At 43.7% G+C, this 27651-nt stretch overlaps 1 protein-coding gene across 18 annotated transcripts in view; it reads left to right on the top strand.

The window, feature by feature from the left end:
- The window catches only part of LOC139541147 (leucine-rich repeat-containing protein 7-like), a 234853-nt gene that overhangs the window by 171878 nt on the left and 35324 nt on the right, over positions 1 to 27651 (top strand). For all 18 annotated transcript variants that reach the window (XR_011668318.1, XM_071345428.1, XM_071345427.1 and 15 more), the window contains 7 exons: positions 11790 to 11992; positions 14055 to 14172; positions 14343 to 14421; positions 16378 to 16467; positions 19829 to 19885; positions 21795 to 21858; positions 26390 to 26464. Coding sequence is in view for 17 of the 18 variants with exons in the window: in XM_071345427.1 (XP_071201528.1) it covers positions 11790 to 11992; positions 14055 to 14172; positions 14343 to 14421; positions 16378 to 16467; positions 19829 to 19885; positions 21795 to 21858; positions 26390 to 26464 (686 nt within the window). In the remaining variant the exon portion in view is untranslated. The remainder of the gene's footprint in view (positions 1 to 11789; positions 11993 to 14054; positions 14173 to 14342; positions 14422 to 16377; positions 16468 to 19828; positions 19886 to 21794; positions 21859 to 26389; positions 26465 to 27651) is intronic.

Below are 27651 nucleotides of genomic sequence, written 5' to 3'. Positions count from 1 at the left end.
AACAAAGATAACTAAGGCCAGGGCGTGACAGGCAAGTCAGTTAGGACATCTACTTTGTGCATGACACAAGTAATTTTTCTAACAATTGTTTACAGACAGATTATTTCACTTAAAATTCACTGTATCTCAATTCCAGTTGGTCAGAACCAAAACCTCAGATTTTTTTTTTTATAGACCTCCACAAGTCTGGTTCATCCTTGGGAGCAATTTCCAAACGCCTGAAAGTACCACGTTCATCTGTACAAACAAGAGTACGCAAGTATAAACACCATGGGACCACGCAGCCATCATACCACTCAGGAAGAAGACGCGTTCTGTTTCCTAGAGATGATCGTACTTTGGTGCGAAAAGTGACAATCAATCACATAACAACAGCAAAGGACCTTGTGAAGATGCTGGAGAAAACAGGTACAAAAGTATCTATATCCACAGTAAAACGAGTCCTATATCGACATAACCTGAAAGGCCATTCAGCAAGGAAGAAGCCACTGCTCCAAAACCGCCATAAAAAGCCAGACTACGGTTTGCAACTGCACATGGGGACAAAGATCGTACTTTTTGGAGAAATGTCCTCTGGTCTGGTGAAACAACAATAGAACTGTTTGGTCATAATGACCATCGTTATGTTTGGAGGAAAAAGGGGGAGGCTTGCAAGCCGTAGAACACCATCCCAACCGTGAAGCACGGGGGTGGCAGCATCATGTTGTGGGGGTGCTTTGCTACAGGAGGGACTGGTGCACTTCACAAAATAGATGACATCATGAGGTAGGAAAATTATGTGAATATATTGAAGCAACATCTCAAGACATCAGTCAGGATGTTAAAGCTTGGTCACAAATGGGTCTTCCAAATGGACAATGACCCCAAGTTGTGGCAAATTGGCTTAAGGACAACAAAGTCAAGGTATTGGAGTGGCCATAAAGCCCTGACCTCAATCCTATAGAACATTTGTGGAAAAGCGTGTGTGAGCAAGGTGGCCTACAAACCTGACTCAGTTACACCAGCTCTGTCAGGAGGAAGGCTACATTTACATTTACATTTAAGTCATTTAGCAGACGCTCTTATCCAGAGCGACTTACAAATTGGAAAGTTCATACATATTCATCCTGGTCCCCCCGTGGGGAATGAACCCACAACCCTGGCGTTGCAAGCGCCATGCTCTACTAACTGAGCCACACGGGCTACCCAAAACGTTTGACCCAAATTAAACAATTTAAAGGCAATGTTAACAAATACTAATTGAGCGTATGTAAACTTCTGACCCACTGGGAATGTGATGAAAGAAATAAAATCTGAAATAAATCATTCTCTCCTCTATTATTCTGACATTTCACATTCTTAAAATAAAGTGGTGATCCTAACTGACATAAGACAGGGAATTTTTACTGGGATTAAATGTCAGGAATTGTGAAAAACTGAGTTTAAATGTAGTTGGCTAAGGTGTATGTGAACTAGGCTATATAGTGTGTTGTATCACTAGTCTACCACACCAGTGTGCTGTACCACTAGTCTACCACACTAGGCTATATAGTGTGTTGTAACACTAGTCTACTACACTAGGCTATATAGTGTGTTGTAACACTAGTCTACTACACTAGGCTGTATAGTGCCTCCAAGGCTGGCTAGGCCGAACTTTGCAATGGAACGTCATTAAATGTAATGTCACGGTCTAAGGCAAGTTTATGACAACCTTGTGTAGGCATTATGACAGAATATTTACATAAAACAATACAGATCATTGAATATGTAATGATTAGACATACAGGATGCATGGAGCTTTTTAATCATTTTAATAGTCACTGTCTGTCTGTCTGTCTGTCTGTCTGTCTGTCTGTCTGTCTGTCTGTCTGTCTGTCTGTCTGTCTGTCTGTCTGTCTGTCTGTCTGTCTGTCTGTCTGTCTGTCTGTCTGTCTGTCTGTGTGTGTCTGTCTGTCTGTCTGTCTGTCTGTCTGTCTGTCTGTCTGTCTGTCTGTCTGTCTGTCTGTCTGTCTGTCTGTCTGTCTGTCTGTCTGTCTGTCTGTCTGTCTGTCTGTCTGTCTGTCTGTGTCTTTCTTTCTTTCTGTCAGTGGGCCATGTCTGTCTGTCTGTCTGTCTGTCTGTCTGTCTGTCTGTCTGTCTGTCTGTCTGTCTGTCTGTCTGTCTGTCTGTCTGTCTGTCTGTCTGTCTGTCTGTCTGTCTGTCTGTCTGTCTGTCTGTCTGTCTGTGTGTGTCTTTCTTTCTTTCTGTCAGTGGGCCAGGCTCTGCCCAGGCTCTGTGAATAAGCCCCAGTGCTACAATTACCTTTTACAGATTGCTTGATTTATTTACCCTAAGCCCGTTTTCCTTCATGTTCACTGTAATCTTCCATTATTTACAGCCAGGCAAGGAAGGCATAGCTCTCAATCACTACCGCAGCATCCATCCTTATTAATATATTGTTCACAGAGGAAAAATACATACTTTTTAGCCTTCTTCTGTAAACCAATCAGATGCTGTAAACATTGAAGATAGTTTATATGGTGCAGTTGCGACTGTAACCCTCTCACCAGGCTCGAATTTGACTCTCACGATATTACGTTACTTAGAATATCTCAACAGCATGGTATGTTAGGTGAGAAGGACATCTCCAATAAGAATCCCTATTGTAAACTATCTAGGGTGATGACAACTAGGGTGTTAACTTCAGGTAGAATGATTATAGATTTTTGTTATTCTATAAGGATATGCTTTCCATTGCATTTAAATGAAACTGAAACAGTAAATGACTCCACCAATGCAACAGACATAAGGTTCAAGATGTATATTATCACAATTTCAATGTATCACATCAAAAGAAATGAAAATAATAAACCCCAATGATTTTTCACACAACCATCGTCCAAATTACTTGCAAGCTTGCTGTAACCCGTTGGCGTGCGTTGGTGCTGGAAAAAAAATTACGACACACATGAAGTCCCCAAGCACCTCACGGTTGTGGTTACTCACTACTAGTTGATATTTTCTCAGCGAAGTATAGCAGTTCTGTGCAGGTGTCCTCACAAGATCCACAGCAAGCACAGAGATCAGTGCAGACAGTACCCCTTAGCAGCAACAGATATCCCATGGAAACATGAACTCATTAATCTTCCACAAGCAATTCTCTCCAGGTCTCGCACGATGCTAGGCTAACCTCGAGGATGTCAAATACCTCCACGATGAGACGGTAGCTTCAGTCTCTACTAAGTCTTTCTTAAGAAAATAATAATAACTCTCTAATAAAATAAAATCAGTATTTCCTTCAAAACTCGGTAGAGATGGGTTTTGTTATACTTTTATCTTCTTCTTTTATAGTTTTTCTTCACCAACACTGATAATGTCTCCCCATCCTTTTTTCAACGTCTCTTTTTCTTTCTTCAACGTCTCTTTCCCAGGCCTCCTGTTAACCAGGTCAACTCTCCCATTTGCCTCAGCTTAACAAACTACCTTATTGGTCAAAACTTAAAAGTAAACTAATCTATTCACTTGTACATTAAAGAAATATTTATTCAAAATAAATGCATTAACGACATTACAATTCAGGTACAATTCGATCACCTTTTATATCTGATACAACATAATTATAACAAATAAACTCAATACTTGGTTTTAACAAGGGTATTACACAACATTCTCTGGACATCTAAATCAATGCTTATTTTCCTTGGTTCCTGAACGTGTCTAATATCAACTGTCAGATAAATAAATACAATTCTCTATAAAATACATTGACCCCTTAAAGATGGTTACCGTGGTAACGAATTGGAGCTATTGTGAGGAGCTGCTTTTGTAAAGTTGGCTGCTAGCTGACCTTGAGGAATTCAGCTGTTGGGTACGCATGCATTTATAATGAGTATGTACAGTGTTCTGCTGTTCCACATTTCCTGGGAGAGAAGGGTTTGCTCACCGGAGCCACTGATATAGATAGACACAAATTACAACTTTCCTTAAAAAAATAAGACAGCTGGCTGTTTATTAAAATCTGTAGCCAAAAATATACTTATTTTACAGGCAACATCTCCATTCATGTGCATATTCTCAGCAGTGCTCTTGATAAGCCAACAAAAGAGTACATCTTTTATACTCAAGAGTGAGGGCTCACGTTAGAGACATTTGGAATGACTCGTCTAGCGAATTAAATCTTATCAGCAGAGCTGTTCCCATAGAATGGCTGACAGAGAGAGATAGAGATGGAGCTGAGCCGGTGTCCTCGCTCCTCACCTCTGCAGAATCTGCTCCTGCGTCATGTAGTTTCCATAGCACCCTGAGCAGAACTCACTGATGATAACACAACACACCAAAGTGCTTTTCTTTTACTGTTTCCTTTTCTCTCTGACACTTGGTAGACTGGAGAGAATAGAATAATAGTCATTGTACTGTATACAACAGAATATTCAAAATATAAGCTTAATAAACTGTATACAATTCAACAAGTGATACATTTTGCATTACAGGCATAGCATATGCGTATGTTACTTTGTTTTGTATACTCCAATACTCGATTTGACTTGATTGAGCGTTGGGGTACTTCTTCACCCTGCTCTTAGAGTAAATGAGACCAACCTAAATGAGACCATAGATTGAGTCCATAGATTTCCCACAATGTCAGATTGCTGATGAACTCATTCAGTTTTATGCAATCTTTCTGTTCTAGAGGCAATTCATCTTACAGAAAAATGAGATTCAGTGGGTTATAGGGTTCATTGTGTAATGCAGCTAATCTTGATCAGGAATTTGAACACTCGTTTATTGTTGGTTGTAGAGAGAACATAGTCTTGGCATCAGTTCGTTATCACATTTCTGAATTGTTTAGGATTGCTATGTAAGATAGCCACAGTCTTACAATGAATGGTGCCTAAAACAAATAGATACATTTCATGCGTTGTGGATCAAGTGTGTAAAATCTTGCTGTGGCTTTGTCAGTCAGCTTTCTTTACTACTGTGGAGATAAAGGAGACCTTATCTTATCTGGCTGATGCTGCTCCTTCTTTCTCTCTGCTGCCTGTCTTCACCTTCACCACTCTCTGTCACTTCTCTCTCTCTCTCTCTCTCTCTCTCTCTCTCTCTCTCTCTCTCTCTCTCTCTCTCTCTCTCTCTCTCTCTCTCTCTCTCTCTCTCTCTCTCTCTCTCTCTCTCTCTCTCTCTCTCTAGCCCCATTGGGAATATTCTCACACACAGCTGAGCCTAGCACTGGAGTCCTGCAGGTCTGATCTGTGTGAAGAGGCCCTATATAATCAGAATTATACTTCTATGAGAGGCCCTCTGGCTCTATGCTATACAACCAGTCATAAGAGCAGGGATCTCACTCAAAGGATCTGATTAGGAAACCCACAAGAAGCTGCTGGATATTTCTAAGGGTGTTTTTTTGCTGCTCAGACAGCCTCTTCCCTGCATTTTGATTGGCTGCTGACACCTCTCTGTGGGTGTGACCCCTGATGCTGCTGTGTGTGTGAGGACAGGAGAAGAGGAGAGGGAACTGGCAGCTGCTGCTGTGTTCCTGGAAGTAGGAGTGGGGATGTGATAGAGGGATTTCACTGTGACCTTGTGTGATATACTCCTGCCCCCAGAGAGCCCGGCTCCATACCGGCTTTATGTCTCCCAAGCTGAAATATAATTTATCTCCCTGCTCTGCTCTGCTCTACAGTATTGGAGAGAGGCTCTTTACAAGGCGCTCCGATTAAAACAGGGTTGTTTGTCTCCTTTACAATAGGATTACAGAACAATACAAAAACCAATACATGGAAAATGTGGCTTCTGGAAAGAAGGTTGTTCTGCCTGTGCTATGGCCATTGGACAGCCTTGGTTTCTCAAATGATTGCCTCGCCTGGTTCACCAACTACTTCTCTGATAGAGTTCAGTGTGTCAAATCGGAGGGTCTGTTGTCCGGGCCTCTGGCAGTCTCTATGGGGGTGCCACAGGGTTCAATTCTTGGACCGACTCTCTTCTCTGTATACATCAATGATGTCGCTCTTGCTGCTGGTGAGTCTCTGATCCACCTCTACGCAGACGACACCGTTCTGTATACTTCTGGCCCTTCTTTGGACACTGTGTTAACAACCCTCCAGGCGAGCTTCAATGCCATACAACTCTCCTTCCGTGGCCTCCAATTGCTCTTAAATACAAGTAAAACTAAATGCATGCTCTTCAACCGATCGCTGCCTGCACCTGCCCGCCTGTCCAACATCACTACTCTGGACGGCTCTGACTTAGAATATGTGGACAACTACAAATACCTAGGTGTCTGGTTAAACTGTAAACTCTCCTTCCAGACTCACATCAAACATCTCCAATCCAATGTTAAATCTAGAATTGGCTTCCTATTCCGCAACAAAGCATCCTTCACTCATGCTGCCAAACATACCCTTGTAAAACTGACCATCCTACCAATCCTCGACTTCGGTGATGTTATTTACAAAATAGCCTCCAATACCCTACTCAATACATTGGATGCAGTCTATCACAGTGCCATCCGTTTTGTCACCAAAGCCCCATATACTACCCACCACTGCGACCTGTACACTCTCGTTGGCTGGCCCTCGCTTCATACTCGTCGCCAAACCCACTGGCTCCAGGTCATCTACAAGACCCTGCTAGGTAAAGTCCCCCCTTATCTCAGCTCGCTGGTCACCATAGCAGCACCTACCTATAGCACCGGCTCCAGCAGGTATATCTCTCTGGTCACCCCCAAAACCAATTCTTCCTTTTGCCGCCTCTCCTTCCAGTTCTCTGCTGCCAATGACTGGAACGAACTACAAAAATCTCTGAAACTGGAAACACTTATCTCCCTCACTAGCTTTAAGCACCAGCTGTCAGAGCAGCTCTTAGATTACTGCACCTGTACATAGCCCATCTATAATTTAGCCCAAACAACTACCTCTTTCCCTACTGTATTTATTTATTTATTTATTTTGCGCCTTTGCACCCCATTATTTATATCTCTACTTTGCTCATTCTTCCACTGCAAATCAACCATTCCAGTGTTTTACTTGCTATATTGTATTTACTTCGCCACCATGGCCTTTTTTTGCCTTTACCTCCCTTATCTCACCTCACTTGCTCACATTGTATATAGACTTATTTTTCTACTGTATTATTGACTGTATGTTTGTTTTACTCCATGTGTAACTCTGTGTTGTTGTATGTGTCGAACTGCTTTGCTTTATCTTGGCCAGGTCGCAATTGTAAATGAGAACGTGTTCTCAACTTGCCTACCTGGTTAAATAAAGGTGAATTAAATAAATAAATAAAAATTGTTGTTGTGTGTGTTTTTGGATGAAAAACAAAGATGAGTGGTGGGACCCAGCCTGTTCGCTGTGGAGTCACTACTGGCTGGTGGGGGCTGTGGAACAGTACCCAGCTGCCCCTGCTCTCCACCTGCACAGCTGTCCTCCCCGCCATGAGCCACGCTAGCTGGGCCCCACACCTCTACATCTAATTCTACATACTGCACACACTACACAGCACAGTACACTAACCAACGGCACGCCTCTCAGAGCTGCTACTGCTGCGTCTGTAGGAATCCAAATCTCATCATATGGTTTTAGCCTCTGATGAATAACCTTGTTTGACTGCCAGAACTGATGTGACTGCATCTTTCAAAATAAACAGAGACAAAAAACTTACAGTGACGTTACAGTGAACGATGGATTTGTACAGGGACAGTGCAATTCACACGCTAGTTGTAGTGGCATAGAGCAGCCCAAGGTTAGGGGACAATCACAGCTACACGTCTTGGTATTTTTAGTGGTGTTTAATGTGGCATTTACAAGGACTAAAACAGGAAAAACTAAAAGGATAAACAAGTATCTTGTTAATTTGGCATTGATTTCCCAGCAGAGGCTGAACGATGGCTTCAGTATAATAGAAGAACGTTTTAATTATCACAAGGGTACATTTAAGTAATAAGGCACGAGGGGGTGTGGTATATGGCCGTTCTTAGGCACGACACAATATATTACAACCCCCGAGGTGCCTTATTGCTATCATAAACTGGTTACCAATGTAATTTGAGCAGTAAAAATAAATGTTTTGTCATACCCGTGGTATATGGTCTAATACACCACGGCTGTCAGCCAGTCAGCATTCAGGGCTTGAACCAATCCATTTCTAATCACATTTATACCACTGCTTTATTATTAGAAATGTTATTTAATTGGGGGAATGATTGACTTTTGTTCAAAAGATCTCGTTATGGCCTCCCGAGTGGTGCAGCGGTCTAAGGCACTGCATCGCAGTGTTGCGGCGTCGCTACAGCCTGGGGTTCGACCCCAGTTAGCTGACTTCGGTCGTCAGTTGAACGGTGTTTCCTCAGACACATGGGTGCAGCTGGCTTCCGGGTTAAGTGAGCGGGTGTTAAGAAGCGAGGCTTGGCGGGTCATGTTTTGGAGAAAGCATGGCTCGACCTTCGCCACTCCCGAGCCCATTGGAAAAAAACGTTTATACAATCTCCAAGAGAAAGGAATATGGTCTCGCAGACTCTATAAACTCAGATACAACTCAGATCTTACCACATTGTGAAAGGATGAAAGGACACTTTCAAACTAATTGTCTTCTATAATTTTGAGTGCAGAGCTGCTAATTATTTAGTGCAAATTGTCTTCACACAAACATGTTCCTTGTCTTCACATAAACATGTTCCACTGTTAGTTAACCAGTGGGGATGTGCAGAGAGGCATTGTGAGAGACTATTCTATTGCTGACTGAGCACTAACAAATTAATCACGTCCAGATCAGTGTCTAATTATTGTTAGTCCAATGTTTGTCTCCTTTCTATTATTCAATATTTTAATGACTGTGGATAGGCACACGTAACCACTTTGGACTAGAGGACTTACACTTACAGAGATATTTCAGCTTCTACTACCTTGTTAATGTACTTTGTACGTATTGATAAGTGGCATCATTTCCTCAGTTTTGTGATAGTGAAAAAAGACAGATGGAAAATGTATGCTAATAGTACATTTTATGAGCCCTGATATCTACCATTTACTTTACCCAGTAAATCTCCTTTAGCCCTAAGAAATAGTGCTTAGGAGTTGTTGTCCAGAGCAGAATATTACATTTTTATTTGTGTGAAATGACTATATTTCTCCTTGGTAGTTGATGTAAACTATACTGAACAAAAATATAAACGCAACATGCAGCAATTTCAACGATTTTACTGAGTTACAGTTCATATAAGGAAATCAGTCAATTGAAATAAATTCCTTAGGCCCTAATCTATGGATTTCACATGACTGGCAGGGGCGCTGGGGAGCCACTCCTCAGTTTCATCAGCTGTCTGGGTGGCTGGTCTCAGACAATCCCGCAGTTGAAGAAGCCGGATGTGGAGGTCCTGAGCGAGTGGGATTACTGCCAAAATCTCTAAAACAACGTTGGAGGCAGCTTATGGTAGAGAAATTAACATTAAATTATCTACCAACAGCTCTAGTGGACATTGCTGCTGTCAGCATGCCAATTGCATACTCCCTCAAAACCTGAGACATCTGTGGCATTGTGTTGTGTGACAAAACTGCACATTTTAGAGTAGCCTTTTATTGTCCCCAGTACAAGGTGCACCTGTGTAATGATCCTGCTGTTTAATCAGCTTATTGATATGCCACACCTGTCAGGTGGATGGATTATCTTGGCAAAGGAGAAATTATCATTAACAGGGATGTAAACAAATTTGTGCACCAAATTTTTTAGAAGTAAGCTTTATTATGTGTATGGAACATTTCTGGGATATTTTATTTCAGCTCATGAAACATGGGACTAACACTTTACATGTTGAGTTTATACACTGCTCAAAAAAATAAAGGGAACACTAAAATAACACATCCTAGAGCTGAATGAATGAAATATTCTTATTAAATACTTTTTTCTTTACATAGTTGAATGTGCTGACAACAAAATCACACAAAAATTATCAATGGAAATCAAATTTATCAACCCATGGAGGTCTGGATTTGGAGTCACACTCAAAATTAAAGTGGAAAACCACACTACAGGCTGATCCAACTTTGATGTAATGTCCTTAAAACAAGTCAAAATGAGGCTCAGTAGTGTGTGTGGCCTCCATGTGCCTGTATGACCTCCCTACAACGCCTGGGCATGCTCCTGATGAGGTGGCGGATGGTCTCCTGAGGGATCTCCTCTCAGACCTGGACTAAAGCATCCGCCAACTCCTGGACAGTCTGTGGTGCAACGTGGCGTTGGTGGATGGAGCGAGACATGATGTCCCAGATGTGCTCAATTGGATTCAGGTCTGGGGAACGGGCGGGCCAGTCCATAGCATCAATGCCTTCCTCTTGCAGGAACTGCTGACACACTCCAGCCACATGAGGTCTAGCATTGTCTTGCATTAGGAGGAACCCAGGGCCAACCGCACCAGCATATGGTGTCACAAGGGGTCTGAGGATCTCATCTCGGTACCTAATGGCAGTCAGGCTACCTCTGGCGAGCACATGGAGGGCTGTGCGGCCCCCCAAAGAAATGCCACCCCACACCATGACTGACCCACCGCCAAACCGGTCATGCTGGAGGATGTTGCAGGCAGCAGAACGTTCTCCACGGCGTCTCCAGACTCTGTCACGTCTGTCACATGTGCTCATGTGCTCAGTGTGAACCTGCTTTCATCTGTGAAGAGCACAGGGCGCCAGTGGCGAATTTGCCAATCTTGGTGTTCTCTGGCAAATGCCAAACGTCCTGCACGGTGTTGGGCTGTAAGCACAACCCCCACCTGTGGACGTCGGGCCCTCACACCACCCTCATGGAGTCTGTTTCTGACCGTTTGAGCAGACACATGCACATTTGTGGCCTGCTGGAGGTCATTTTGCAGGGCTCTGGCAGTGCTCCACCTGCTCCTCCTTGCACAAAGGCGGAGGTAGCGGTCCTGCTGCTGGGTTGTTGCCCTCCTACGGCCTCCTCCACATCTCCTGATGTACTGGCCTGTCTCCTGGTAGCGCCTCCATGCTCTGGACACTACGCTGACAGACACAGCAAACCTTCTTGCCACAGCTCGCATTGATGTGCCATCCTGGATGAGCTGCACTACCTGAGCCACTTGTGTGGGTTGTAGACTCCGTCTCATGCTACCACTAGAGTGAAAGCACCGCCAGCATTCAAAAGTGACCAAAACATCAGCCAGGAAGCATAGGAACTGAGAAGTGGTCTGTGGTCACCACCTGCAGAACCAATCCTTTATTGGGGGTGTCTTGCTAATTGCCTATAATTTCCACCTTTTGTCTATTCCATTTGCACAACAGCATGTGAAATTTATTGTCAATCAGTGTTGCTTCCTAAGTGGACAGTTTGATTTCACAGAAGTGTGATTGACTTGGAGTTACATTGTGTTGTTTAAGTGTTCCCTTTAATTTTTTGAGCAGTGTATTTTTCGGCAGTATAATTAGGATGTGGCACTGGTATGATGGTATTGCTGTGCTTTGTAACAGTGTGAATAGTGGCTTTGACTCAGGTTGGCTAACTGCACTTAACTTTGTCGGAGACAATTATGAGCCTGGTCGACGAGCGTGGTTCAGCATGGCTGCGGCTAATTACATTTAATCTTCTGCAATGCTGTCCTGACCTAATCACGGGGATGGCGAAGCGAGGGCCAAGCAGTGGGGAGATTATTTAAAGCAGAGTGGGTCAGAGGAACGCTCGGCTAGTTTATGTTGTCGATAACTCAGGACACGCTAGCCTGGTGTCAGCACACATTAATATGGGATTGAAATGCATTACATTGACACAGTCTTCTCTCCCTTTCTTTCCATCTTCTCTCTTTTCCTCCTCCATCTCCTCCTCCCCCTCAACAGTGCAGTGTCTGGAGATGACGACTAAGAGGAAGATCATTGGGCGCCTGGTGCCGTGCCGGTGCTTCCGGGGTGAGGAGGAGGTCATCTCAGTGCTGGACTACTCCCACTGCAGCCTGCAGCAGGTGCCCAAGGAGATATTCAGCTTCGAGCGCACGCTGGAGGAGCTCTACCTGGATGCCAACCAGATCGAGGAGCTGCCCAAGGTGGGTTCTGCTGGGGCTGAGGCTGGGGACAGGGCTGAGCCTGGGGCTGGGACTGAGGCTGGGGACGAGGCTGGGGACAAGGCTGGGGACAAGGCTGAGCCTGGGGCTGGGACTGAGGCTGGGGACGAGGCTGGGGACGAGGCTGGGGACAAGGCTGAGCCTGGGGCTGGCACTGAGGCTGGGGACGAGGCTGGGGACAAGGCTGGGGACAAGGCTGGGGCTGAGGTTGGGGACAGGGCTGGGGACAAGGCTGGGGACAAGGCTGGGGGTGAGGCTGGGGACAGGGCTGAGCCTGGGGCTGGGACTGAGGCTGGGGACAAGGATGGGGACAAGGCTGGGCCCGGGAAATGAAAAGGGTGAACTGTAGAAAAGAGGCTCTATAAAGCCAAATAGTTCAGACAACAGTCATTCCCTTGAATTTCCCCCACATTACTAAAGCATGGCGCAATGATCGATGGAAACATTATCTCAGCTCGATGCACTCTCTCTTCATGTGGCGCTCAGTGTTGGACACCTCTGGGAGGTTGATTGGCTAAATAAGTTGCCAGGCCAACCAGACCCCCACAGACCAAACAGTGCCGCAATGTCCTTCCTGTCTGTAAATGAGCTGCTTATGAAGCAGAGAGTGAAACACAAATGGACTTGCTGACTCTTGTCTGACCTTCACATTGAATTGAAAACAATACAATCTGTGAATGTAGCTTTCGGTAAAACTTTCAACGGAGATCTATTACAATCTTGACAATAGTGTCTTTGTTTTAAATTGAAACCCCTGGCTGAATACATCGTAGTCGTTTAATACAACATTGATTGAAATCCAACAATGTATTGGCTGAATGTTTACAGTGCAATTAACTGTGCTATCCTTCAGAGTGGTTCAGTGGAATTACTACATTTCATGAAATTTCACAGTGTGTTCATCAACAAACTCCCAATTAGATGCTTTAAGTCGGCAGACTTCGGTATCTTCAACTTCTTTTTCTCATGACAACCGAATATGGGGATCCCGCTCAGGTGTTTTTTTTACGCCTGCTGCGTTAGGTTAGGGTCTTTGTGAAGAGAGTTCAGGGCCAGTGTGGCTCCTCACAGGGTTGCATAAGACCAGGCATTGATAGAGCCAGAGTGTGTGGTCCTTTATGTAAGTGTGGCTCATGTATCAGAGTGATGCCCTGGGCAAGACTGGACAATGCTGGCTCTCCTCTCCAGTCTTCATTGTTGTAGCTACTCCCCCTCTGGTTCTTACTGCTCTTAAAGAGTAATGGCCTCTCATAATGGGCATGTTATAGTAATGTCCCCACTGGACTGTAATGTCTCCTTGACTGCATCTCAAATGGCACCCTCTTCCCTTTGTAGTGCACTACTTTTAACCATGGGCCATATAGGGAATAAGGTGCCATTTGGGATGCAGAGACTCAGAACGTCTCCCTTTCTATTCTCTCCTTTTCATGGAGAAAGGAATGGACTGCAGTCAAATATAGGAGAAGGCGCTTGCTGATACTGTATTGGCTGGCTTTGAATGTAAAAGTTGATCTATTCATTATTCATGATACACTGTGATGGTAATTTGTAACCTGTTATCTCAAACATCAAGTGGCATGCTGTGATGCACATGCGCACTATAACTCTGTATAGCACTCTCTCTCTCTCTCTCTCTCTCTCTCTCTCTCTCTCTCTCTCTCTCTCTCTCTCTCTCTCTCTCTCTCTCTCTCTCTCTCTCTCTCTCTCTCTCTCTCTCTCTCTCTCTCTCTCTCTCTCTCTCTCTCTCTCTCTCTCTCTCTCTCTCTCTCTCTCTCTCTCTCTGTGGCTCCCCCCTCTATATAGAGCTGTGGAGGACTAATGTTGTCCCACAAGGTTACTCAGCTGAGAGTGGCTGCTCTTACAGTGATCAATGGGAAACCCGTTAGAATGTTGAAAGAGACGTTACTCATTTAACAGCATCGCATCACTAGAGACCAGCCTCATTGAAACTCAATGCATGAAGTCTCACCAAGTCTACACTCTTTCAACTCAGCAGGCTAAGAGTATAACTTGTGTTTCTTCTATTCTGCCTCTCTTTCTAAAGCAACTATTTAACTGTCAGGCTCTCCGGAAGCTGAGCATGCCTGACAATGACCTGTCAAACCTGCCAACCACCATAGCCAGCCTTGTAAACCTGAGGGAGTTAGACATCAGTAAAAACGGTAAGCGAGTGAGATCTATCGAAATCTCTGCTAGTTTCTACTCTGATCTATTCGAAATCTCTACTCTCTACTGATACTGTGACTCTAAATGTTTGCATGATGTACAAAAGAATGAGGCATGGTAATTGGTTATGAATGACAAACATGTTTCTATTCCATTCCATCTTTAGGTATTCAAGAGTTCCCAGACAACATTAAATGCTGTAAATGCTTATCTGTTGTGGAGGCAAGTGTAAATCCCATTGCCAAGTAAGTGAAAAGAGAAGTGTATCATTGTGGTGGAATGGCTGTAGTCTACAGGGACAATGGTAATGCTGTACTATCATCACCAACAGCTGTGTCTGTCGCTATGTACCAAGCAACAACCACAGATTACCTCAGTAAGAAACATCCATGAATATTTCAGTAAAAATGGCTGTAGAAATTATGGGTCAATCTTTTTAATATTTTCCAAAATCGCCCAAGGGCAACTCTAACAGATGAACATAAAGAGGTAAATAACTACATGGGAGACTGTTCTATTTGTCTATCTGAGGCTTTTTTCTGAATTGAAATTATTTGAATAGAAGAATAGAAACAATTCCATTAATGTTAAACTAAGACATTTCTGTCCTGCCCTGTTAATTATCTTAATTGATACTGCATTGTGTAAATATGCCATTTGTTAAATATGGCATATTTCGCTGCACTCGCATTAACATCTGCTAACCATGTGTATGTGACCAATGAATTTGATTTGAGTCGTTTTCTGTCCTTACAGAGGGTAATGCAGGTCTCTCTGCTAGTTCTTGACATGATGTGACTCCTGCTATTAAATACATTGGAAAGCCAGAAGGAGTTGCACTGCCACTGAACATTTTTTACGCCATACATTTTGCATTTGTTGGTGGGAAATCATAGGTTGATAAACACATGGGTCCTCGTAGACTAGAGTAAGGATGTATTACTGATTGGCTTTTTATTATATTGAGACTAGCGTCTCTTTTACAGATGAGCCCTGCATAAATACATCAAACACACAATATACTACGTTTCCAAACATATTAAGAAAAAACAGACACATTTATCAACGTAAAGGTCTCTGATTAGTACTCAGAACTGACCAATGGGGACCAGAACATCTCATTTCAGAGATCTCACGTAAATGGTGCAAGAAAATCTATCTAACTAAAATCATCTTTACCCAGCTCTGTAGAGACTGAAGGGACCTCCGCTGTTATCCAAGCCTGAGCCTGGGTTTGGCACATTTAATTAATGATGATAGATACATAGGATGTTTCTACATGAGTGCTTTGTAGATAAACACAAGAGAATGCTGCTCTCTCCTTACATACAAAGAGGCCCAACCCATTTTTTGATACAAAACACAATGGTGAGTTCTATAACCATCACCAGTAATAAACCTAAGGGCACAATGAAACAGTATCTAGTGGTTTAAGTTTAGCTGCTGCTGCATGCGTATAGATAATATCCCCGTAATCTAAAATAAACATACAAGTGGCCTGGACAATTTCCTTCCTATTAACAAAAGTCAGACATGCTTGTTTCTGTAAAAAAAAAAACACCTGAAACTTCAACTTCTTCACCAGCTCAGTGACATTTTTTAAACGACAGTTTGTCACCAAGCCAGATACCATGATATTTGTACGAAGGAACTCGCTCAATTTGTGTACCGTTCAAACTAGGCATTACAAATTCATTTAAATCTGGGTTTTTGGGACCTAGAAAAAGCATGTATTTTGTTTGCATTTAGCACTAACTTTAGATCAAAAAATGACCTCTGCAGTGCTTGAAAATCGGACTTAAAATGTGAAAAGGCTTGGCTAACCGCTGGAGCAATGGAATACAACACTGTCTCATCTGCATACAATTATATATATTTTACAGCATTACCAATGTTATTTATATATGTTGTAAACAGTAGTGGGCCGGATATTGAACCTTGGGGCACCAAGGTATGAGTATGAGTCATTCTGTAGTGCTGCAGTGTGCTAGCTTTTCTGACAGCGCTGAGTGGAGCTGGTTAAGGGGAGTTGTCATGGGAATGGGGCGGGCTAACATTTAGCCTGACTTTAAATGTGTCTGAGGTCCTTAGCCTCTGTAAATCCTGTACCCTGGCACCAACTAACAGGAACCTGCTCTCTTTCTTTCTACCATTCTCTCTCTTCCCTTCCCTCTCTCTCATTTTCAATCTCTCCACTGCAGGCTCCCAGACGGCTTCACCCAGCTCCTCAACCTGACACAGCTCTTCTTAAACGATGCCTTTCTGGAGTACCTCCCCGCCAACTTTGGCAGGTGAGCTCAGCTTATGGAGTACCCTGCTCTGTGTCTGTGGGTCCTTGGGCCCTCTGTGTATGTATAGAGTTTGGATTGGAGCTTTTATTCTGCGCTCCGTTACAAGTATGCCTGGGTGGGTTTACATTGTAAACAGACTGTTCTTTATTCTCTGCACACAACACCTGGTAAAAAGCACCTGCCTGGGGCTTGCATTAATAAAGCAATGGGTTTAGCAGCATCTCCTATCTGGTTTGGTGATCAAATCAAATCAAATGTATTTATATAGCCCTTCTTACATCAGCTGATATCTCAAAGTGCTGTACAGAAACCCAGCCTAAAACCCCAAACAGCAAACAATGCAGGTGTAGAAGCACGGTGGCTAGGAAAAACTCCCTAGAAAGGCCAAAACCTAGGAAGAAACCTAGAGAGGAACCAGGCTATGAGGGGTGGCCAGTCCTGTTCTGGCTGTGCCAGGTGGAGATTATAACAGAACATGGCCAAGATGTTCAAATGTTCATAAATTACCAGCATGGTCAAATAATAATAATCACAGTAGTTGTCGAGGGTGCATCAAGTCAGCACCTCAGGAGTAAATGTCAGTTGGCTTTTCATAGCCGATCATTAAGAGTAGCACTACCGCTCCTGCTATCTCTAGAGAGTTGAAAACAGCAGGTCTGGGACAGGTAGCACGTCCGGTGAACAGGTCAGGGTTCCATAGCCGCAGGCAGAACAGTTGAAACTGGAGCAGCAGCACAGCCAGGTGGACTGGGGACAGCAAGGAGTCATCATGCCAGGTAGTCCTGGGGCATGGTCCTACGGCTCAGGTCCTCTGAGAGAGAGAAAGATAGAGAGAAAGAGAGAATTAGAGAGAGCATACTTAAATTCACACAGGACACCGGATAAGACAGGAGAAGTACTCCAGATATAACAAACTGACCCTAGCCCCCCGACACATAAACTACTGCAGCATGAATACTGGAGGCTGAGACAGGAGGGGTCAGGAGACACTGTGGCCCCATCCGATGATACCCCCGGACAGGAACAAACAGGAAGGATATAACCCCACCCACTTTGCCAAAGCACAGCCCCCACACCACTAGAGGGATATCTTCAACCACCAACTTACCATCCTGACACAAGGCCGAGTATAGCCCACAAAGTGATGAATTGAGAAAAAGTAACAGTTCATCAAAACAGCAGTGGTATTGCTCTTGGGCTCAGTGTAACGGAATTTAAGGTTGGGGTGTTATGTTTTCTGATCCAATACTTTACAGTTCTATGCATATCATTAACATCTATTAATACTAGGGTTAATTTACCAAAGTTACTGTAATCTTCAGTAATTTTGGCAATTAACAGAAAATCTAAGGCAATCTATCGTAAATTTGGTCATTTCTACTTGGATAACTGTAAAAAAATATATATTCATATATAGTATGCATTTATTATGTCCATATTGTCCATGAGTTTCTAATAGATAGACCATAAGGTTCAAGAGAAAATATAATACTTAATGAAAAAAGCATCTAGTCAACAATGGCATTATTTCCAATTAACTCTGCAACTCTTCCAACTATTGACATTTTTCAAAGCTACCACCAGTTTGACGCCAAAACATTGACAACAAATACATATTGACATAGTAAAATAAATAAAAGTTTGTACAGTGCATTTGGAAAGTGTTCAGACCCCATTACTTTTTCCACGTTTTGTTATGTTACAGCCTTATTCTAAAATGTATTAAAATGTTTTTTTTCCCTCATCAATCTGCACTCAATACCCAATAATGACAAAGCAAACAGTTTTTTAGAAATGTTTGCAAATGTATAAAAAAATAAAAAACAGAAATACCTTATTTACTTAAGTATTCAGACTCTTTGCTATGAGACCCAAAATTGAGCAGAGGTGCATCCTGTTTCCATGTGTCATCCTAGAGATCTTTTTACAACTTGATGGAGTCTACCTGTGGTAAATTCAATTGATTGGACATGATTTAGAAAGGCACACACCTGTCTATATATGGTCCCACAGTTGACAGTTTGTCAGAGCAAAAACCAAGCCATGAGGTCAAAGGAATTGTCCGTAGATTGTGTCGAGGCACAGATCTGGGAAAGGGTACCAAAAAATGTCTGCAGCATTGAAGGTCCCCAAGAACTCAGTGGCCTCCATCATTCTTCAATGGAAGAAGTTTGGATCCACCAAGACTCTTCCTAGAGCTGGCCACCCGGCAAAACTGAGCAATCAGGGGAGAAGGGCCTTGGTTAGGGAGATGACCAAGAACCTGATGGTCACTCTGACAGAGCTCCAGAGTTCCTCTGTGGAGTTGGGAGAAACTTCCAGAAGGACAACCATCTCTGCAGCTCTCCACCAATCAGGCCTTTATGGTAGAGTGGCCAGACGGAAGCCACTCCTCAGTAAAAAGCACATGACAGCCCGCTTGGAGTTTGCCAAAAGGCACGTAAAGGACTCAGACCATGAGAAACAAGATTCTCTGGTCTGATGAAACCAAGATTGGCCTGAATGCCAAGCGTCACATCTGGAGAAAACCTGGCACCATCCCTACAGTGAAGCATGGTGGTGGCAGCATCATGCTGTGGGTACTTCGGAACAAGTCTCACTGTCCTTGAGTGGCCCAGCCAGAGACCGGACTTGAACCTGATCTCTGGAGAGACCTGAAAATAGCTGTGCAGCGACGCTCCCCATCCAACCTGACAGAGCTTGAGAGGATTTGCAGAGAAGAATACATGTGTGCCAAGCTTGTAGCGCCATACCCAGGAAGACTCAAGGCTGTCATCGCTGCCAAAGGTGCATCAACAAAGTACGGAGTAAAGGGTCTGAATACTTATGTAAATGTGATATTTCAGTAAATTTTTTATAAATTTGCCAAAAAAACGTAAAACATGTTTTTGCTTTGTCATTATGGGGTATTGTGTGTAGGTAGATTGATGAGGGGGAAAAAACTATTTCATACATTTTAGAATAAGGCTGTGAATCAAGGTGTCTGTATACTTTCCGAATGCACCAAATGCACTGTATAAAGGTAAGTTCATGCTGGAACCCTGAGTTTATCATTTTTGTTTAGGATAAAGTTTTGTAGCTTTGTCATTCAATTTTTTTTACTCTTATTCAATTATTTCATGTATTTTACATGTGATAAAGCCACGCATAGTGCCAGAGATTATTACAGGCACCTGTGACAATCTGAAGTACCCAATGGCCACTAAATGTCTTGTGATAGATTACATAAAATCCTTGAAAGATTAAAATTCTGGTAATTTTCTGGTAAACTTCAAACGTTTCCAGGAATATACCCTCCCTATAATTTGTTTTGTTTGTCTTGTCGTGATTGTGTGTGTTTTTGACATCGTCTACCTTTCAGACTTTCCAAGTTACGGATCCTGGAACTGCGAGAGAACCACCTGAAAACGATGCCAAAGTGAGTGACTAACCACGCAGAGACCTCACATCACCAGGGCAGCTAGAGTTAGCTACAGAGACGTGTTTGATCATGGGATGGAAAGGAAAGGGTACAGTAAAAGACATCCCAGGAATGTCTTTGTAGCTAACTCCTAGCTACAAAGACTAATTACATGCCACTCCTCACCCTGAAACTAAACTCTTTGCCAACATACTTTTCACTAAAGTACATAGATAATAAAAAAAAAAATAGATTATTTAACCTTTATTTAACCAGGCAAGTCAGTTAAGAACAAATTCTTATTTACATTGACGCCCTACACCGGCCAAACCCGGACGACGCTGGGCCAATTGTGCGCCGCTCTATGGGACTCCCGATCACGGCCGGTTGTGATACAGCCTGGATCACTTGCAGCCAATATCACTGATTCATACAAATAGAGAGAACTACAATGTTTAACTGTTTGAGTGTTATCTATCCACATGTTAAGACAGTATTTTATTGCAACGTCTCCATGTTTTCACCAAGCACTTAAAATAAATGATAGCCTTCGTCCCACTCCATCCAGCCTACACACAGCCTACCCACCTCACGTCTGTCCCCTCTCTCCAATGGACGAGCTACTGAAGTAGCCACTGAAGTAGCCATGAAAAGTGTCTGTTAATGGAAGCACTGACAGCTTTAGCAGCCAGCATGCCTATTCAGTCCCTATGAATAATCCAACCCTGCCCAAGGTACTCGTCCACACAGCAGGCTTTGGTTTTACCATTCCCCCTGCACCACACGCTGGGGGGCAAATAGCCTGAGTAACATTCTGAGGTGGAATCTTAATGGGCAGATCAGAGTCAGAGCATGGTAAATAGCAGCTTCTAAAGCAAATGCCATCAGTCTCTCTGTGCGATGGGTAGCATGTGTCAGAGGAGGGGCGCTGTGCTGTGGTCTTGTTATTTGATGTCTAAATGAAATGTGAAGAAGGCCCCATGTTGGAGTGTGTGTGTACCGGTGTGTGTGTAGCTAGTGGAGTGTGCCCAAGAGACAGACACACACTACTCACATTGGTTGGTGCATGCTGGCTCACTCAGGTGTCCTGATTTGAAAACAACTTTTATCCCACCATAACAATAACCCTACCCCCATCCCTCACACTAGAGATTGAGTCAAATGAAGTACACTCATCCTCTGTCACCTCTAATGTGGCACAGCAAGGGATGTTTATTCATCTGCGTAAACCAACTCAAACATGTTTCCCCTTGAAGATGAGTGTAATGTCCTCATTCAGTTAATGAGTGTATCACGTTATCATGGAGTCATTGGAGGGGAAGTGTCTTAGAGGAAGGGTATAGATTACAAATAGGATTTTGATATGTAATCAAGGTTGGGGAGATATTCTGCCATGAGGGATCTGATCTGTTTGTTCTCACATCATCATTGAAATGAACTATATGGCCCAGCTGCTGTATATCATGACATAAAACATACATGACAGACTATCCACTTTAGTGATTTTACTAATGGACGCGCACCACTCAAGACAAAGGTCCTCTGTAATCGCAAGCCAATACAACCAGTAATGATGTGCAATACATCTTAGATGAAATCATTCTGACATTGCTCTCTTCCCGGCTGACATTGTGTACACTGCATGGATGAAAGAGTTTAATTTGAGGTGTTACATGGTGCAATGGAGAAAGCCATTTCATGTTATATTAATCATTAACTAACTGCATTGTTTTGATTTTAGCTATTTATATTTGTAGTGAATATTGTCTGAATGTGTGGGGATATCTGGTTAGCACGGCGTCCCCTCTGCGATGGCAGAGTTGCAGGAGGCCTGTTTGGGAAGGAGTTTGGCTGGTGATTGGCCTTTCTAAATGGTGACTTTGTTTCTATGCCAGAATCTGAGGCTCTTCCCTCTTGTTTGCTGCAGGTCAATACACAGACTGTCACAGCTGGAGCGATTAGACTTGGGAAGCAATGAATTCACTGAACTGGTAAGAAAAGAGGCCCTTTGAAGACGGCAGTCACGTGGACAGCAGCTGTCACCACACAGGCAGCCATGACCCAGCAGACCTGGAAGACGAGCCAGAGCCGGGCCCCCTTCGCTCTGCTCTGCACCCTCATTACGTCTCCAGCACTGCTCCCTCCGCCCGCTGTTTGTGTGTGTACATGTGTGCGTGAATGCGTGCAAGTGTGCCATGGGAAATGGCTGGTACATTAGAGAGGTACTGTGAGGTTAGTTTAAAATGCTGCATGATTATTGACCGACAATCCATGCGATATCTAAAATGGGGCAATATGAAGTGTGTGGATGCAGAATGCTCAAGGAGGGAGGCTTTTCAAGTGTGTAACTTCTCTAAGACATCCTTGGTTAACATGATCACACACTGTGCTGGGACTGCGGAGCCCCTGGGAGAGCTGCTGGGTGATGCCATGCATAACATGCTCTGTGCCACAGGTCCCACTGATGCCTTAATTGTGCATGTCTAAATGTGCTGTTAGACTGAGGGCTGGGCTGCCTCCACGGACCCCTCTGTGACTCACTGTGGCGTTGGAACACACTCACTATGCACACAGCAGCATCTGCCTCCTCTTCACTCAAGGTCAAGATTAACAGGCACGGCCTCCCGGGTGGCGCAGTGGTCTAGAGCACTGCATCGCAGTGCTATGCTGCGCCACCAGAGTCTGGGTTCGCGCCCAGGCTCTGTCGCAGCCGGCCGCGACCGGGAGGTCCGTGGGGCGACGCACAATTGGCTTAGCGTCGTCCGGGTTAGGGAGGGTTTGGCCGGTAGGGATATCCTTGTCTCATCGCGCTCCAGCGACTCCTGTGGCGGGCCGGGCGCAGTGCGCGCTAACCGAGGGGGCGGGTGCACGGTGTTTCCTCCGACACATTGGTGCGGCTGGCTTCCGGGTTGGAGGCGCGCTGTGTTAAGAAGCAGTGCGGCTAGGTTGGGTTGTGCTTCGGAGGACGCATGACTTTCGACCTTCGTCTCTCCCGAGCCCGTACGGGAGTTGTAGCGATGAGACAAGATAGTAATTACTAGCGATTGGATACCACAAAAATTGGGGAGAAAAGGGGATAAAAATTAAAAAAAAAAAAAAAAAAAAAAAAAAAAAAAAGATTAACAGGCACACAAACCCATCTCAGAATGACTCCTGTATTTTCCAACCATCGAATTTTAAACATAAGAGCATTTTTCTGTTTGGAGTTGGTTGTAAGGTCTGTACCAGCGTTTCCCAAACGAGGGGTCGCAACCCCATGTGGGGTCGCCTTATTTGAAAATGGGGTTGTGAGAGAAACTCTGAAATGAAATAAAATAGATTGAACTTGCTTCATAGCCGGTAGCCGCTAGATGTATTAAACAGAGCTGTTTCTGTTTTCTTCCTACAAATGGCTCTATTTTTTTGAACAGTTTAAACTACAAAATATTATGACCCCATCACTGAAAGATAAGACTCTAAGGAACACGTATGTGTCTTCTGTTTCCCTGCAATGCCCACAAGCCACGCAGGAGTTATTAGAACAGAGTGGACAAGACCAGGCACTAAATCAGACTGGGGGGAGAATAATATCAAGATCATACAAAATGATTACCTGATGGTCTTCTGAACTTCCCATGACCTTTCTGATGCATTTCAGTCACTTCAAACCATACTTCCTTCAGATTGAAATGCTGTCAAAAGTACTGTCAGACTGATTTGTAATAGACTGTCATAACCCCAGTTTAAAAAGTAAACATTGGCCGTTGATTACGTCACTTTGTTTACATGGTGGAGTCACGAAAAAATGTTGATCTCAAAATGGGGTCGCGGGCCAAAAAAGTTTGGGAACCCCTCGTCTATACTTTCTGTCACGTCTGATGTACCTTTAGTATTTCCAGGACTTTGTCCTTTGTCCTTGGGAACTGAGGAAAAGGCATAATTTGCACAGCCCGTTCCAAGGGAGCAGATGGTTTGGCATTGTGATAAGCATGCTTTGCTGAAGCCCCCAAGTTACTGCAGAGAGAGAGAGCGCCCATCAACTCTTCCTGGTGCTATAGTCTGAACTCACAATCTGTGTGTCCTACTTAAATACAAGCCTTCTTCCCTCCACTTATGGCCTCTCTCATCCTATCCCTTCCCCATTCAAGGACTCCTGTTGCTTTTTGCTGATAGTGTGAGCAACATTGCCAATTGCATCTCAATTCCCCTCAAATAGAATCCTGTAGTCTAGCTTTATTGCCTGCTGATTTTGAAGCCCAGGGAAAATAGAATGCATTTTCTCGCATTCCTTAAGCTGTTGTTGCTTCCTCATCTGCCCCATACTTTGTGCCACATGCCTATTGCATTTCTTCAGCTGATGGTTTCTGTGGCAAATGTTAGATTATTCTATCAGTGTTTTTCAGCACGGAGAATTCATGGATTTGTTTCCAGAATTCCGCCCTGGTTTACTGGTATTCCTTTGTGAAGGCAGACACCTTTCCCCTTAATTTAACTAAGCTCTGGAATGTAATTCAGAGTCAACAGAGCTTCTAACAGGTTGGCTGAACCAGAAGCTCTATGAAAGCTCTCTCCATCTGATTTCAGCTCATGCCTTATTTAGTGGCAATCAGTCTTCTACTCGGTTTTACTAAACTGCAAACATTTACATGTATAAGACCAGGATTCAGAAGACCTTATCTTATGCACCTTATGTGCATTCAGCACAAGAGCTCATTGATATGAATGAGACTGAAAACGTTGTCCTTCTTGCTCTAGGCTAAACACATGCAGAAGATGCAGATGTGAAAACGTCTGCCACTGACAGAACTACAGAAAAATGCAACTTCAGAGGCATTGTCATGTGACGAAACCAAACAATGACCTCAGCACATGTGGGCCCAGCTGAGCCACGAGCAGATGCTGAGTCCTGTATGTCACAGAGGCAGAGAGTGAGGAAAGTTTCCTAATTAAAGTCCCTGCCTGGAGAAGGGGAAGAGGGAGGAGGGGGAACGCAGATGCCGGTGCTTGGAGGGCCGGGGTAGAGCAGAGCAGTGGATGTCATCAGCAGAGAGGAAATGACATCGCAGAGCTTCAAAGACAGACAAGAGGACATGCCTCTGCACAGGAAGCTCCATGGCACTGAGCACCATCCAAGTGTTTAATCTCCATCCGGAGAGAACAGGAGGCATGGTAGAGGTGCCAACACAGTCCACCATGCCAACCCTTCTCTTTGTTTCTCATTAAAGCTGAACTTACAAGTAAAATAGTGTGGTGCTACTGTACTGACTCCAGCTCTACTGTAGATTGTGAGTTTTGGATTAATGAGTCATACTACACACAACACTCCAAGAGTTCAATGAGGGATTTGGAGATTGTGTGTGATGTTTTGGGAGGGTAGAGGGCAGGTAGGGGACACAGCAACTACATGGGACATTTTTAGCACCACATCCATTACCCAATGCCAGTTGACCTTCTTTATACCCTTATTGGGACGGAAACTTCATTCGTTTTTTGGGGTTTGAAGTTTACTCTAAATTATACTTTTTTTGAGTAGTTAATAGAATATGCATTGCATCAGTCTGATTTAGATTGCTATGTTGTAAAGTCTCAAATGATACTGTAGGAATTTCTATTATTTTTGAGAAAGTGGTTGTGTACCTCCTGTTTTTGTTGTTGTTGGGTTTTGGCTGCTTCCATGCTGAGATTCTATTAACTTCTGTCACAAATTCTGTCACTGAAGCTAGCACATACCTTTTTGTTAGGAGAATGCCCTTGGCAAACTTAATAAAACATCACTACTTTTTAGAAAATACACAAGATACTGTAGCTACCCTCACAACTAGGAGAAAAAAGCTGTCAGAAATAATAATCAGAAATAGTCTAAATAGAAAATAGTCCACAATACAATTTGGAGTCCTTATTGACTGCCACACCATGCTGGGGAAAGAAATGCATGAAACACCTAGATGAGAGAGATTGGAATTGATTAGGGCAGCATGAAGGACTGTGAGGTCTGTCACTTAGTCTCTCAGGTTGGCCTAATGGAGTCATTTACACATAGTCGGGTATAACCTTTACTCCAGAGAGACACACAGTCTGGCCAGGCCTCTCCACACAGGCCTGTATTGAATACAATCACTCACAGAGCTCCATTCATTCATTACCCCCCTCTGTGGTCCGTGCAGCGATTCAAACACACCTTTTCCATTATAGAATACGGAACGTGAGATGATTCGAGAATACATCTGGAGGAGCGACTGAGGATCGTAACTTTGCACCACTCTGTGTGCATATGCCGTCATTGACATGCCTACTTTGTTTTGTAATTACCCCCATTGGTGTTGTGGCATGAGATGATTCACTTCTTATATTGTTGGTGTTAAAATCCCACTTCCTTTACCATGATGATAAATTACATGCCACTCCTCACCCTGCCCTGACTCCAAGTTGCCAGGGCTTTCTTATGTCTCTGCCCTAGTTTCTGGGCTATTTTCTAAGGTACAGCCCTCCTGCTGCTGGTTGTTCTAGACAGCTACAGGATGTTGTGTGTCTTTGGTGTTTCAGCCTGAAGTCCTGGAGCAGATCCATAACCTAAAGGAGCTGTGGATGGACAACAACTCTCTGCAGAAGATACCTGGGGTAGGCCTACAGCCCTTCACTACCACCTCCAGTCATTATCTGTCTGTTTCATTTGTCATTGGCCCTGATGAAGTCTGTAGATGGCGGTTGTGATGCACTACCATAGGGAAACTCTTGCAAGACAGTTCCCTCAAACCCACATGTTGGAACAATGGCTAGCCGGAGACAGCGCTCTCTCTCTCTGTCTCTCTGTCTCTCTGTCTCTCTCTCTCTCTCTCTCTCTCTCTCTCTCTCTCTCTCTCTCTCTCTCTCTCTCTCTCTCTCTCTCTCTCTCTCTCTCTCTCTCTCTCTCTCTCTCTCTCTCTCTCTCTCTCTCTCTCTCTCTCTCTCTCTCTCTCTCTCTCTCTCTCTCTCTCTCAATTCAATTCAATTCAATTCAATTCAAGGGGCTTTATTGGCATGGGAAACATGTGTTAACATTGCCAAAGCAAGTGAGGTAGATATTATACAAAAGTGAAATAAACAATACAAATTAACAGTAAACATTACACATACAGAAGTTTCAAAACAATAAAGACATTACAAATGTTATATTATATATACACAGTGTTGTAACAATGTACAAATGGTTAAAGAACACAAGTTAAAATAAATAAGCATAAATATGGGTTGTATTTACAATGGTGTTTGTTCTTCACTGGTTGCCCTTTTCTTGTGGCAACAGGTCACAAATCTTGCTGCTGTGATGGCACACTGTGGAATTTCTCCCAGTAGATATGGGAGTTTATCAAAATTGGATTTGTTTTCAAATTCTTTGTGGATCTGTGTAATCTGAGGGAAATATGTCTCTCTAATATGGTCATACATTGGGCAGGAGGTTAGGAAGTGCAGCTCAGTTTCCACCTCATTTTGTGGGCAGTGTGCACATAGCCTGTCTTTTCTTGAGAGCCATGTCTGCCTACGGCGGCCTTTCTCAATAGCAAGGCTATGCTCACTGAGTCTGTACATAGTCAAAGCTTTCCTTAAGTTTGGGTCAGTCACAGTGGTCAGGTATTCTGCCACTGTGTACTCTCTGTTTAGGGCCAAATAGCATTCTAGTTTGCTCTGTTTTTTTGTTAATTCTTTCCAATGTGTCAAGTAATTATCTTTTTGTTTTCTCATGATTTGGTTGGGTCTAATTGTGCTGTTGTCCTGGGGCTCTGTGGTTTGTGTTTGTGAACAGAGCCCTAGGACCAGCTTGCTTAGGG

Source organism: Salvelinus alpinus, chromosome 16 (assembly GCF_045679555.1).
Source record: "Salvelinus alpinus chromosome 16, SLU_Salpinus.1, whole genome shotgun sequence".
NCBI lineage: Eukaryota > Metazoa > Chordata > Actinopteri > Salmoniformes > Salmonidae > Salvelinus > Salvelinus alpinus.
Note: the sequence above shows the minus strand (reverse complement) of the source record. Positions and strands in the feature narration are given on the sequence as shown.